Source organism: Anneissia japonica, unplaced genomic scaffold, assembly GCF_011630105.1.
Source record: "Anneissia japonica isolate Jap-2015-1 unplaced genomic scaffold, ASM1163010v1 scaffold17412_len611537_cov169, whole genome shotgun sequence".
NCBI classification, from domain to species: domain Eukaryota; kingdom Metazoa; phylum Echinodermata; class Crinoidea; order Comatulida; family Comatulidae; genus Anneissia; species Anneissia japonica.
Window position 1 is genome coordinate 489,159 of NW_022695890.1, and position 14,929 is coordinate 504,087.

At 33.2% G+C, this 14,929-nt stretch overlaps 1 protein-coding gene across 1 annotated transcript in view; it reads right to left on the minus strand.

The window, feature by feature from the left end:
* Positions 1-14,522, minus strand: part of LOC117101607 (nuclear distribution protein nudE homolog 1-like) — a 30,158-nt gene extending 15,636 nt beyond the window's left edge. The window contains exons 1-3 of the mRNA XM_033241598.1: positions 13,808-14,522; positions 2,679-2,832; positions 662-810 (exon numbers count right to left, since the gene is read on the minus strand). Coding sequence (XP_033097489.1) covers positions 662-810; positions 2,679-2,832; positions 13,808-13,890 — 386 coding nt within the window. The 5' untranslated portion in view covers positions 13,891-14,522. The remainder of the gene's footprint in view (positions 1-661; positions 811-2,678; positions 2,833-13,807) is intronic.
* Between the last annotated feature and the right edge of the window lie 407 nt (positions 14,523-14,929).

The following is a 14,929-nucleotide window of genomic DNA, read 5'->3' on the forward strand; positions in this document are numbered from 1 at the left end:
CAATTATTCTTAAGCTAATTTGCATATAGAGTAGTACACTATTATTATGATAAACTAAATGATCAGAATTGGTTTGGAGAAACAACTACATCATAATTGTAAATCATTAAATCAATTATAAGATCATCTCAAATATTCCAGGACATCAACTGATTCACAGTCCAAGCAAAAAATTAAAAAAAAAAGAAAAAAAAGAATAAATTTAAGAGATTATCTCACAGTCCATGCAGAAAAATAATAAAATAAATAGATTATAATAAACAATAAATCAATCACTCAAATTCTTCAAAAGGTTACAAGATAATAAAAAAGATATTAAATTAATAAAACAAATTAAAAAGAGATTAGGCCCTATAAAAAATATTATTAGTTTATCACCCTATCTGGGCAGGAAAGTGATGAGGGAGGGAGGCTTTTTTTTTGTTTTTTGGTAAAGCCAAATACCACCCTTGGGTTGTTTGCTGGTGCATTGATATTCAAAGTAAAACGTGATTTAGGTATAATGCAAACAATATCTACTAACTATTTAATAAAATAAATGAAAAAAAAAAAAAAAAAAAAAAAAAAAATTTCAATTTTTTTTTTTTTTCCAGTACCATAGAAGACATGCGCGTGGAGGTGATAAACTAATAATTTTTTTTATTGGGCCTTATTTCCTTACCTCTTTGCTCTCTCTAGGTCATCATTCATTTGCTCTAATTCTCGTATATATTTTTGAAGCTCATCTTTAATAGCAGTAATCTGTGCTAGGGCATCTTCTAATTCGCTAATTTGTTTTAAATATCCTCGTTGTGAAACCTCAAGCTTTTCCTAGTAAGAACAAAACAAAAAAACAAGTTATTGAAACTCTATTTTCAAAGAGCTTTTAATTTGAGGGAAATTCCAAACTAGAAAAGTGAACTTCCTTGTCTTTAATAAAACTCTTCAAAGTCTGGCTCCAGAGTTATACAACTTTTTTTTCTAAGACACAAAAAGCGTATTTGACGAAAAACCCGTGAGCGGTTAATGAGATACAGATTTTTGAACATTTAAACTTTGGGAGGAAAGGGGCGTAACCACCATTTTTTCACCTTTTTCCCTCAGTTTTTAAATATTAAAAAATCTTTATCTCAACCGCTCACTAGTTTTTCATCAAATATTTTTTTTGTGTCAGTAGTTAAACATATAAAAAATTGTTTTTCTCTAGAGCCCAACTTTCAAGTCCATTAACTATCTGTAATGCCAGAAATCTTTTTTTTTATATAAAGGGTGAACCTTCCAGCTTATGCTATAAGGTCGGCTGATATTCAAGGGCCACCTCAAAAATAGATGAAATATTGTGATGCTTTTATCATCGAAGTCTCTTTATGAGGCTTACCCTGTAGGGAGTTTGTTTGCAGTCATGAGAAAAAGTCATGCTGTCACAGGAACCAATGCTGTAGCCAGGATTTTCAAACAGTGTGGGACAATATCAGGGTGGACCCACTTTACAGTACGCTTAAATTCAAATAATGTGAACCTATTTTCTTAAACGTTGTCCCATTTTACGAAAAAATATGAATAATCTAGACCCATTTTCTTAAATTGATCCATTTTACACAAAATATGAGAAATCTGGATCCATTTCTAATGGACCCATTCTTCGTGGACTCCATAGAAACATTGTGTTGGGCTGTCCCAACTGTCCCAATAGCCGGCTACGGCATTGATTGAACCATGACCCTGGGATTAGAAGGCAAGCATCTTCACTCCTGCTCTATCCATACTGTCACAGTTCTTGTGACAAACTTGTGTGGTTTGGGCATGATGCTGTCACATTACACCCAAATACGGGCATCACAGTTACAGTTTGTCACATAAAATCTGATAGTTTGAACAAAGATCAAGAACGCGTTGCTGAGGGCTCGTAAAAACAAAAAAAACCAAAAAAAATGGAGCACTTTTTGTACTGCTAATTCACTAGCAGATATTTCTACAGTAACCTTTGCTCCACACTACTAATTTAGTTTCAATAGTGTTTAATGAAATGCGCCGACATGAAAGAGGTCAGAAAATGTAGGGCTATGTTGGCCGCACGACGCAATCATTGATGTTTGAACTCTGAGAATGCAGACAATCAGAGTAATATAGAGTATTAGTCAATCCATCTAATAAATGACAAGGATCTTTATACAGCAGGTGTTATAATCACAACATACTAATGTTTGTATTTCATATACTGTAATGACTGTTTGCAATTTGTATTAGAAAAGAATATTAATATATGTAGAACACAGTATTTTCCTTCAAGCCCAGCTCAGCAGGAAAACTAAAAAAATTGATATTTTGAACTACAGTACTGATATATACACAAAAAGCATATTTGACAAAAAAACTCGGGAGTGGTTAATGAGATACAGACTTTTGAATATTTAAAAACTGGGTGTGGGGGGGGGGGGGGGGGGGGGAGGTGAAAAAAAAGGTACTCTAGTTACAACCCTTCTGCTCCCCGCTTCCACTCACCCTGGCTTTCAGTAAAATTCTGTTTTCACTACTGTACTATATGTTTGTTTAAATGGAATATTCCATCTTTTATCCCAGGAAAACATGAATCTATTTTGTTGCACTTACAAATTTTCATCATTTGTATAATATACAATGGATAGCTTTTTGAGGTCTCAACTAAAAATCGTGACATGTATTTATAGGAATTGTCTTACCTTGAGAGATTCAACTTCCATCTGCTGTCTTTGGTTACTGGCAGTTAAGTCTTTGATCTTAGCCTCAGCGTGCTCTAGCTGTGTCTCCAATTCTGCTTCTAACTCGCGACTGCTTATCTGATATTCTTCAAAGTCTTCCTTTGTTTCCTCAAGACTATGGCGGAATTAAAATGCAGAAAGAAATATAGCGTGAAAATAGTGAAATGGTTTACGAGCACACATTCATAGATTGTGAATAAAATTGACAGTCAGTAATCAAAACTAATATTCAGATGATAGATATTCCACATTGTGAGAATGCATCAGGAATCGATAAAACACCAGAAATTACCAAGCTGAAATGCTGCATAATTTTGAATTTTATTATTAATACTACTCTGCATTTAAATTTATATTGTACAGATTCTTTATGAAATTCATTGCGTATAATACATAATTACAAATTCAGAATGCTACGTATACTATATTATTTAGTATATTTAGCAACATGTGTGACCTGAAAAATTCATAATGAAATGTAAACAAAAACACATATCTTGTCTGTATGCTAAGGATTGTCACAAGCGTGACCATTTGTGTATATAGAGCGGTGAGGTTTGCATTCCCCCAGGCTCCCCGCCCACTGCCGTATCGTCTCATTCTCCCCAAATACTGTAGCGGCTCTCCTTCTCCCATGGCGCAGCCGCATCAGCCTGACCTTGTCAATATTCAGAGATACAGTATACAGTATGCTGCCATTGAGAGTAATGAATAACTTATTGAAAATCCTATTAATATTTTACAGTAAAACTGTACTGTGGGAACAATCAATAGATCAGTATACAGTTAAACTTGCCTAAGTCGACTTTATGCCTAAAAAGTCGATCTAATTTTTAATGGCAAATTGTTGTAAAGTACCAAAATGTAATTCTACTGGAGTAGAACGTTACATGATGTTGTTTCCATTAGCGTTGTTTACGGTCATTAGGGGGAGGGGGGGAAGCGGCATTTACTCAAGGGAGCCGTCTATTCCAAATGAGGCAGTAACAAAAGTACCTAACACCATCGAGAACAAGTGATAAAGTACTGACTTACAGTAGTACCACAAAATTGTAACAAAATACACTGTATAGTACTACAAATGGACACTACATTTACAAGTTTTCACTTGCAAAGTGTTTCATGAACCCATTTCTACAAGGCTTGTGAGAACACTGTTTTAATAGTTGTGTCATTTTAATATAAAGAAACATATTGTACAGTACACTACTTTCATCAAATATAAAATACCAGAGAAAAATACAGACAGAACAGAAAAGTCTTACTTCTCAAATCCACAAAATAGACTAGACAGGAACAACAAACATCCTACCTAAATACCCAAAATATGCTGGTGCACTGAACGACTCTCTTGCACTACGGTACTGAAACTAAATTGGTTCAGAAACACCAAATATATAAATCCTCAAAGACAGGAGTTGACAAATGTCATGCTTTTTCAATGTCTTCAAAAACTGTAGCTACAGAGAAATGTTTAGACAGAGATATACCTAGTAATTGAACATAATACATCAATGTGTTTCTGCTCTGAGAGGAGACAGATTTAAAGGAATATGCAATCAATAAATTGTGTTTATTTTCCCCACAGAAATCCTCAATTGTCATCATTTTTTTTTTTATATTCATCATAACATTAACCGTAACGTCATTACAAATTTACTGATCCTCATGCATAATGACTGACACTTGGGACCTGATAATATGGTGAGGAAGAATGTTCAGGAAATAAGTGATAAAAAAGAAAGAAAAAAGTCTGCCAGCAAGTAACATTATCCACATTTCAATGCTCTTAGTCTGATCTGTAAATTTTCCACATTTATACAAGAAATATTTCATTAGGTATATTTTATAGTCATGAATTATATTTGAAGCTTTTAGTAGATCTAAAAATCTTGATAGTGCTTTCTCAGTATATACAGTACAGTACATGTAAATTAAATTAAATATGATAATATAACTTAATTTCACATTAATAAGTATATGCTTATAATAACACTGTAAAAGCCTAACACACACACTGTACAAACGAAATTACAAACCATATTTAAACCATAATTTATCAATCAATTTATAGATTGATTGTATTTATTTACAGTATACTGTATAACTACTTAGTACTGTTTTGTAATTATGTGACATTATATCTTTTTATTGTTCACTTGTCATTTGTAATTTACAGGTACCCACCCACACACAACTTTACAGGTACCTGCAGAGCTATAATGATGATATTCAAACTGTGAATTTTATTGGGGTTCTGGGAAATAAGGTCCCCGGCCCCTACAAAAATTGGGCAATTTTGGACATTTTAGTAGCTGATACTGTGTCGTTTTAAAATGTACACTATGACCAAAATTTAAAAAAAACAATTTATAATATGTAAAATAATTTTTCCTTATCTGATTTGGCATGTCCACCATCAGAACTTAAAAACTCCGACCCCAATTAGATGACTACAGTACTACTTAGTGCAGTACTCTAATTTTCAATACAGTAATCAATACATACAGTAATATTAAAAAAGACACCAAAATCTCATGCTACCAGCATGTCAATCACAATGGAATAAATAAACTACAGTCAATCAATCAATCATTTTTATTCATCAAAAGCAACACAAATGTTAAATAGCAACATAATAAAAAAATTACAAAGATGAAAGGGACCACCATCAAACCCCATATATATATATATATATTTGCCAGGACAACCAAACTCTAGGTGGAGCTCAAAACAGAGGCAGAGGCTATAATAAACTTTTCTGTAAAATATACTGGTGATACAATAGTCACAATATTGTTGTACTACTGTATGTAATGCTGCTATCAGCAAAGGGCTGTTCATGGATGTTCAACAGCAGAGGCTGCAGGAACACTGACATTTTCCACAAGATTAAGCAAATCATCTCTTGCATCATCATAAACCATAGAAGCGAGGAAATTTGAATTTTGTCATAAAACCAACTGGAAATACTGTCGACCAAAAATTTGATATTCTTTATTATGAGATGTCTGGTGGTAGAGACAATTCACAGATAATTTGAACAAGTTTGCTTGATGATGAATATGATTCTTCTTACTGAAAATGATGATGATTTGATGATGGAATGATGATGATAATGATGATGATGTGATGATGATGATGATCACAATGATGACGCTGCTCATAATGATGACAACACTGTATATGATAATGATGGTAATGATGATTATGATGATGATAATAATGATCCTATTCCTAATGATAATTAATAATAAAGATCGATATTATAAACAATCAACAACAATGTATCGACATAGCACCTCCACAACTGAAAGCTGATACTCTATGGAATTGATAAATCTGACAGCTTACCTACTAATCACACCTAATGAGTGTGAATCGGATAATATTTAAAAAATCACTATTTGTCGAAAAGATGTCCTGAGTACAGTACTTTGCTCTTCCTGTTTAAAGTTCAAAGCATTTTCCAAGAAACACATTAAACTTGATATAAAACCAACAAAACTTCAGTGAAAATGCCTTAGAAGAATTGCATATCTGTATGTTTACTATGCAAGCGATGTACGAGTGATGGGAGGCGAGTGAAATAATTGATCGTTGGTAACAGGCTTCAGCACCATCGGCAACAGTGCTTAATCATGCATGACTTCTAACGAGTGATTCAAAATAAAGCAGGGGTTAAACTTGGCGTCATTCCATATTAATTGGACAATCTGTGTTAAGTATTTATATCAGTGAATCTATAATTTACCAAAATTTACAATGAACTTTCCACTTTCCAGTGAAATAGCTGTGGAATTTATTGTAAATTAATATGGAAATTCCATTTAACTTTAAACTATAGTAGTATTGTTTACTTTACTGACATTCTTGTATTATTTACGGTATTAACTATTTTCTTTTAACGATTACATACAGTAAACTTCGAATAATAACACATAATATTTTAATTGACTTTTAAATAAAATAACATCAAGAATTTTCACTTGATTCTTGAATACACATTACGAACAATACAATAATTATTTTAATTTTTTAGGTTTTTTTTTTTTGAGATTAATACTGTAGTAGTACCTTTATGATAATTCATATATTTATTTATCTTTTTCATTTAGTTTAACTTCCTACTGTACAATAAAGGGATTCGCTGTTTCGGAGATTTACTTCACCTGCCTTTTATTTATTTTTTTTTTCTTTGTTTTATATGAAGTGCTTTTGTTGCCAAGAGAATTTGAAAAAACAAAAAATAAAAATACTTAAGATAACAACTTTTGAATGATTTTATTCCAAAAACGAATGTTAAATCAATTTTTAAACTTTGATCGATCCAGTCATATTAGTGTCATGTACTGGAAAATTTGATTCATGAATATTCATGAGCCTTGACTTGTATAATTTAACGAAGGTTATTGCACTGGGATGCTGTTTAGTCCCTGAATGCGAATTGCTTATTAAAGATTCCATAAATATAAATGATTTGCTTCCTTTGCAATTTATTATGCAACAGCATGGTATCATTAATTCATCAATTTGCATTATCTTTGGAACATTGTTAACAAAGACTACAGAATAATACCATACTGTATACAGTACTTTAGCTGCTGTTCAACAAAATAAATACAGGTAATGGTACTTACAAAATGTGTAATTATAATATTACTGTATTTATTATTTTTAAACCAATTTTATGTGACCAAAGACAATAGGCTCTTCTCCCCTATACCCATCACTTTTATTAAAATCCAAGATCTTTTAAAATAAAATGATTAATTGATTATGCTCATACTTACTGTACATTGTACAGCAGAACAATTTTTAAGTTTTACCAAATACGGTATAAATTATTCCTAATTTGTTTCCACTACTACTGTATAGTATCTCTTGATAAACCAACAACAATTTGTAGGATTTACCAAATTTTAAAAAGAAAGATTTTAACCAAACTGTTTAATTAATTAATCATTTAAAATTGTATGTTCTTGGTGGTGCAAGTAAAAAAAAAGTCAATATGGAAGAATACATACAGTGCAGGTACAGTACTGTATGTAATTTGCAAAAAAAAAAGAATGGAGTATAATAAATAATTCATTCATTTTATGAGACCTACTGTACTGTACTACTGTTACACTGTGGATACATAATTGCACAATTTACTAATCGGTCATAATTATTTATTGTTACTATTAATTTAGCTATTTGTATCATTATTAGTCTTTATTTATTATTCAAGGTATATTTATTCAGAAAAACCTTAAAAATTGTACATGGCAGGCAAATGCAGAATTGAGACAATTGTACATAATCAGAACACATTCAAAGATAAAACCATGAACCTATTAATTAATGATAATAATAAAACCAGTTATTAATAAATACTCTATTCTAAAACATCATGATCTAACAGAGTAACAATAGAACTGGATTACAATTACATTATTTAAGTTATTTTATGCTTACTGTATTTCTTAATTCTTTTTGTACCAGAAAGTAAACTTTCCAATACTACACGCACAGTACATTATTGAAGTAGTGTAATATGATTTCAGCCAATAAAACAAAGATGATGTGTGAAAGCGGACTATGACTGCAATTAAGATAATGGGAAGATAATATTGAATGCTCTTTTATGTTCATATTTGATTATACTTAAACTGTATATGAGGGTTAAAATTTACATTAATATAATGATTGCCAAAGTCACATACAGTATGATGATGATAATGATGAGGTCAAAAAAAATATTGGTATTGCCATAGCACTTTTATCTTTGGAAATCATTGGTCTACAAATTATTATGTCAACTGACATACAGTACTGTACATTTATACAGTAGTTCTAAGGTATAAGTCCAACCAGTGGCGTACCTACTGCAAAAGTCTTGAAATTGGGAGGGGGGGGGGGAAGCCCTGATGGGGCAAAAGTGAAATTGGGGGGGTTCATTGATTAAGTTACGGGGACACTACTGTAGCTCACAAATAAGGTGCTTTTATCTACTAGAGTATTTTTTTTGGTTAAAACATATTCAATAGGGACAGGAGCAACAAGGGGGAGGGGGTGCAAGTTTTTTTTAGGGGGTCCTGCATCCTTCCCCTACAGTACAGTAGATGCGCCAATGAGACCAACTCAGCTATACAGTATACAAGCACGTGGCTAATTTTTCTCAAGTTATTGAATGAAGTACAGGTACAATACACAATTTTACATACACAATTATAATATACAAAAACTTCACAGAGAATTATTAGAATGAAAATTAGATTAAATTTTCATTTAATAAAATTACATGTAAAATACTAAAATTATAATTTAGCAGGATCCTAGCACTTAAACTTGAAACATGACGGGAACTAAAGATAAAAGTATGCAGTTAAAACATTCATACCTGTCTTTATACCAGCAACAACTACAGTAAGTAGAATCTAATGTCAATATGAGCTTATGTTAGCTTAATAACGGAACTCCACAGAATGACAGTACCAGCATCACACTCAATGGTGGTAAAGTTTGCTCAGCACAGTACCATTATTGGCTGGTGCTATTGTGACAGCTCCCCCTCTCAGCAGTTGGAAAGAGAGGTCAAGATAGGGAGCAGATGTCTGCTATGAACTGATGTGTGCGCTCAAGCGTAAGTTATTCAAGAGATGCATTCCTTGCATGACTTCGGAGCAGTGGGAATTTTATTGCCAGAATGAGCAACGTAGAAACTATAGTTTAGATGATGTCATCACAGTCTTAACACAGAGAAGAGGAACTGGAAGGGTGTTTACTCTACATAACAACATCTAGACTCAAGATGCCTTTTCCAAATAACTGACTACTGTACATGTAGCCCATTTAATTGTTGTTTTCTTGTGCAATCTTGTTTTTTTGTGAGCTTGTGATTTTAATGTTGTTCTATAGTTTATACCTTTTAATGTTCTGCAAATCGGATTTTGTAATTTTTTGCCTTGCATTGCTGTGATCCAGCCTTGACCTACAATAGGCCTGTAAATACTTTTTATCCTTTATATACCATTCAGTATATTTTTTATGTCTTAATGAATAAAGAGATTTTCATATACTGTGTATTCTTTGCTGAGGTAAAATATCATCTAGCACCCATTAAACACTACAGAATGCTGTCTGTATGTTGTTAGATTTTATTTATTAATAATATCAGAAATACAGTATGAAGAGAGTTCAGACATTAATTTTAGACAAGATCACCCTTACCAACATGGAAACATTTTTGAAATCAAATGATATCAAAGAAAACTATTTTAGTATTAAATCAACATTACTGTAAATCAGAATTACCATCACATACTGTATCATATATTTTATTTAAAATTTCCAGTAATGACCTTCACATTGGTATATTCTTTCTACTGTTTTCAGTATTGACCTTCACATTGACCCTACAGTGTACTGTACTGTTTATAAACACTATCAATGAAATATGAACCAGAATTCATAATGCACACATAGAGTCTGTTCACTCAGGTTTACTGGCTGTACTACTGTAAAGATCAATATCTCATTATTATGAAAACAAACTCTTGCAATAAATAGTATTAGGTTCCATTCAAAACAGAGTCTCTAGTTGTAATTATAATGTACTGAATAAATCAAAAAGTACCCTTTAGGGCAACAATTCTACTCTACATACTATAAATATAATGTAGTCTAATTCTGTAGTACACTATTGTAGCATGCAAACTAAACAGTCACTCAACAGTACAGTAGGGGTGTTTCCTATTCAGGAGTGCCCATATAAGGAGATATACACCTTGTAGGAGTGCCCCTAACCATTAGGGGACATCCCTATAATAAGGGGAGACATTTTTGGTACCAAAGATATAGTGGGTTTAGTTCTACTACTGTACTTTGTTCTATTTTCATTGGTACGATAATTTGCATAATTTTGTGACATACGGTTATACAACACTACAGTATCTGTATAGTACAATATGTTCAATAAAGTTTAGAGAGGAATAAACTTCCTATTTTAGAACCAGTTTCCATCCAACATACAGTAAATACCGGTATTTTGTTAATTCTATTGCATTTGAAAATCATTGCAAATACAATAATTTTGATCCACCTTAGTTGGCCACACTAATAATCTTTTTTTTTTCTTATTTGTTTCTAATAACCTTATATTTGGCTTTAACTAATTTGATACACAATTCATGAGAGCTAACACAGGAAAGTGTAAAGCAAATGTGTATATAATTAGGTCAATTTCTTCAAAGGGCATGTCTAATGTATATGCATCAAATTTAATGATGTTCAATTCTTTGAGAGGCATTAACTGTACACAACACATTTTTTCTTAAATTTAGTAAATTAATTTACAAGGTACAGTATGTAGTTAATATTGCATCCGTGTCTCTGCCACGTTCGGCAGGAAGTCCATTCTAAAATAAACTTCCTTCTCCTCCATGTACTGTACAGTATTTCACTCTCCGCTGAGAGACCATGTGATCATGATGCTAAGCTAGGCATTCTGCCCAGCTGTAGATAAATGATGCAATCACAAACGACTCAACAGTAGTAAAAACATACTGCATTGTATTTATAAACAGCACATGCAGTATTGCAGGCAACTACTGGAAAATTATTGGAAAGATACACGAAAAAATGCTGGTTTCTCAATGGATTGGGTCATGCCACAGGAATGCAACACAAAGGCTTAATATAACAATGTAGTATCAAAAGATGCTGCATTCTATTGTGTAATGAATGAAGTAACTTGTCTTAATCTCATGACCAACTTGTAATCACAAATAAAACTTATTGTAAAAAGCCTGGAAAAATGATAGATTAGTCTCCTGTCACTTATCCACAACAAGGAAGTACATAAATTTCTCTCCTTGATTTTACAAATCTACCGAGATGGAGTAAACGTCATAACGAAGGTAGCTAGAGGATGACTGTTGACCTGCGAAAGTATCCAGCATTTTAATAGTGTAAAAGTCACAGCAAAAAATGATTTCCCGCGATCCCGCTAGCATTTTTAAAATGTAGTTAAAAGCCACACATAAGTTCATGCATATGAGTGGAATTTACTTGGTATTTAAAAAAATATGTACTATTAATAAAATGAATTTCCTAAGTTTGTTTATTTCATTCATGTCCCTAGCCTGAGTGTTTGCATTTATGGCCATTCTTGAGGTGCCATACAGGTATTATTAAAATTGTCTCACCTTAGCCAACCGCGGTGGAACTGAGGTATTTTAGTGTGGACTTCCCCTTCGATATACAGTAAGTGTCCCACATCAATGACACATGTGCAGACAATAGCTGCTAAACAATGGCTGCCACAGGTCTGCAGTGGTCTAATGCAAATTTCCTTGTTAATAATCTAGGATCATAATTACAAGTACAGTACTCTCCAATATTTACATTAAATACAAACCTTTCAAAACTATTACATTTTTTTTTTGTTACCAACCTTTACAGTACATTGTGATAAATCAAGTCTCATTTATCATCAGTACAGTTTAGTAATTTAATCTATTGTACAGTAAGTCGTTTATGGGGCTTGGGATGATTTTTCCCACTGTACTGTAGGATTTGTTCAATGGCAAGCATCTTAATAATTTTGTTATTGATCAGCAAATCTATTTTTCAGTACAGTATGTCGTCATCCAGCTTTTTTCGAAACGCCAAAATGATTTATGAAAACATAAATACTGAAGAATCAGGACACAATTTTGAGAGAGCAAACAGATGATCTGTTCATGATTTGTTGTGAATCATTTTGCAAACAATGGTGCGAAGAATAAGATGCATATTTTTACACAGTGTTTACCTTTTGAGACACTGTGTATTACTGTAATTAGCACATTGTTTGTAAAATAGTACCTCTTCCTGGCTCTCAACACAAGCTTGTGGCTTCACTATGCATGTGAACAATGTGCTGTCTAGGGCAAGATCTAGACTTTACTGCATCAAAATAAATGTAGGCTACAGATGCGTAACATCATACTGCCTCCACAGGGCCAAACATATTAGTAGGCCTAGTAGGGCCTAGACCTACAGTGCCTATATTTTGAGGATATGAAATCTAAATTGTGGCCCACTTTGAGCAAAAATTTACTTTTAGGCCTAGAAATTTGTCGTGCATTAAAAAAATTTCAATTTATGCGCAAAATGTTGTAGAAAATTGGGTCCTGGCATTAGCCTATCATTTCTGCTGTATAATATAAGTCATAGACTCACCTAACAATGTTTACAGTTACAACCTTGCACACCTGTTTACCAGAAATTTTCTGGGCAAATTTTAGTTGATTTTGATTGTATCTAACATGCAAACATTACTCCAATTCTACAACAATTGCACTGGCTGCCTGTGTATTATAGGGTCGTTTTTAAGATCCTTTTAATCACGTATAAAACGCTAAACGGTGAAGGTCCAGAGTATTTACGTAGTCTCTTGGTGTGGCATGTGCCATCACGAAATCTTTGTTCAGGTGATAGACGATTGCTGGTTGAGCCCAGGTCCATGAGGTCATGGGGTGACAGATCTTTTGTAGTTGCGGCCCCCCGTTTGTGGAACAGATTACCTCTTGAAATAAGATCAAGTTCGTCGACTGCTTTGTTCAAACGTGCTCTGAAAACACATCTATTTTTTGTTGCTCAAGGAAATTCATTTATTGTGAATTGATTTTTTTGTTTTGTTCTTTAATTTGTTTAGTTAGATGCCCACAAAACTGAGAACACCTGTGAGTTATGTACTAGCCGGTCTTTGCACCTTAAATTGCTGGTAAACGGAAGCAGTGATGTGGGTTATGGCCGTTTTTCTGGTAGCCTTTAGTTTAAAAGGATAAGCTTTTTCATGGTTTTCACAAGCGCCTTGAGCAATTTAGTGGAGATGTGCGCTTAATAAATCTTATTATTATTATTATTTAAATAAAATATATCTATAGGCCTAGGCCTAATAATAGTTTAATTGAATCACTACATAGTCCTAGGCATAGTAGCTAGATATGTAGGTAGACAGTGATTATGATTAGGCAATGACATATTATTATTATTATTATTTTTACTAATTTAGTAGGGTAGGCCAAGTTTTAAAGTCAATATAAATTACAAAAACTTACCTTTGTTTTAAGTCCAGTGACAGATTTTTCCAGTATAAAGCCTCTTCCTCTATTGTGGCAAACTTTGGTATATTTTCATCCATTTTTAATAATATATTGTAAAATATCCAAAAGAAATCAATCTAAAACACAGCTCCACCCAAGATAGCCAGTCTACTGACTGTACAGCAGGAAATTTATCAAACTGTTTTAGTGTTATACGAATTTTCACAATAAAAATGTCAATTGAAACTTCTCAAATTTTCAAAACAGCAAGACAAAAAATCCAGGATGAATAGCTATTTTCTATATCCAGTTATTATCAAGTATACTATCAATAAAAAAATTCCAAAAGTTATGGCGAAAAGTGACTACAACGCTGGTGTCTTCAATACGCTAAGCTACATCCTACCAACCGTCCTTCCAAAAATGTTGGGCAATACCAAGCAACCGCCAGACTGCCGCTGTGTCGTGTCTCAACAAATACACCAACCAGATGCGCTACCCGCTAGCCTAGCTTGGTCCTACACTACGGACAGCAGTTAGTATCAAAATCAAAATAAATCGATTCAATTCTGAAAATAATAAACACAGTGATAGTAAACAGATATTATTTAAAACGTCATCAAGTAATGTACATAAAAATATAACTATTATGAAGATTTATCTAGGCCTAGCTAGCCTCAGTCTCTTCGAACAACCTCAATGGCGGATAACTTCTACCTGATTAACTCTGCTGCCGCCAGACGTCCAGATGCGATCGATAGTCTGATGTTGTTGCGGAAGTGCATTTCCTACCCACAGTTAGCGGGCAGTCGATGACCAGGGGTGGTGCCACTTGGGGAGGGGACGGGGAGAGGGGAGAAGGAGAGGGAAGGAGGAGAGGGGAGGAGAATAGGGGAGGAGGAGAGGGAGGAGGAGAGGGAGGAGGAGAGGGAGGGGAGGAAGAAGAAAAAAAAAGTTTGCGCGTGTAGATAACGCGTGTAATTTTGTTCTGTATTTTTACGCACTGTTGTGTATCGATGTACGCATATCCATCAACATCTACTTATTGAAACGCTTGAAAAATAGGCCTACGTTAATTTTTAATGTATAAAAATAATTTCGTTTTTTAATCGCTTATTTAATAATTCATTATCTAAA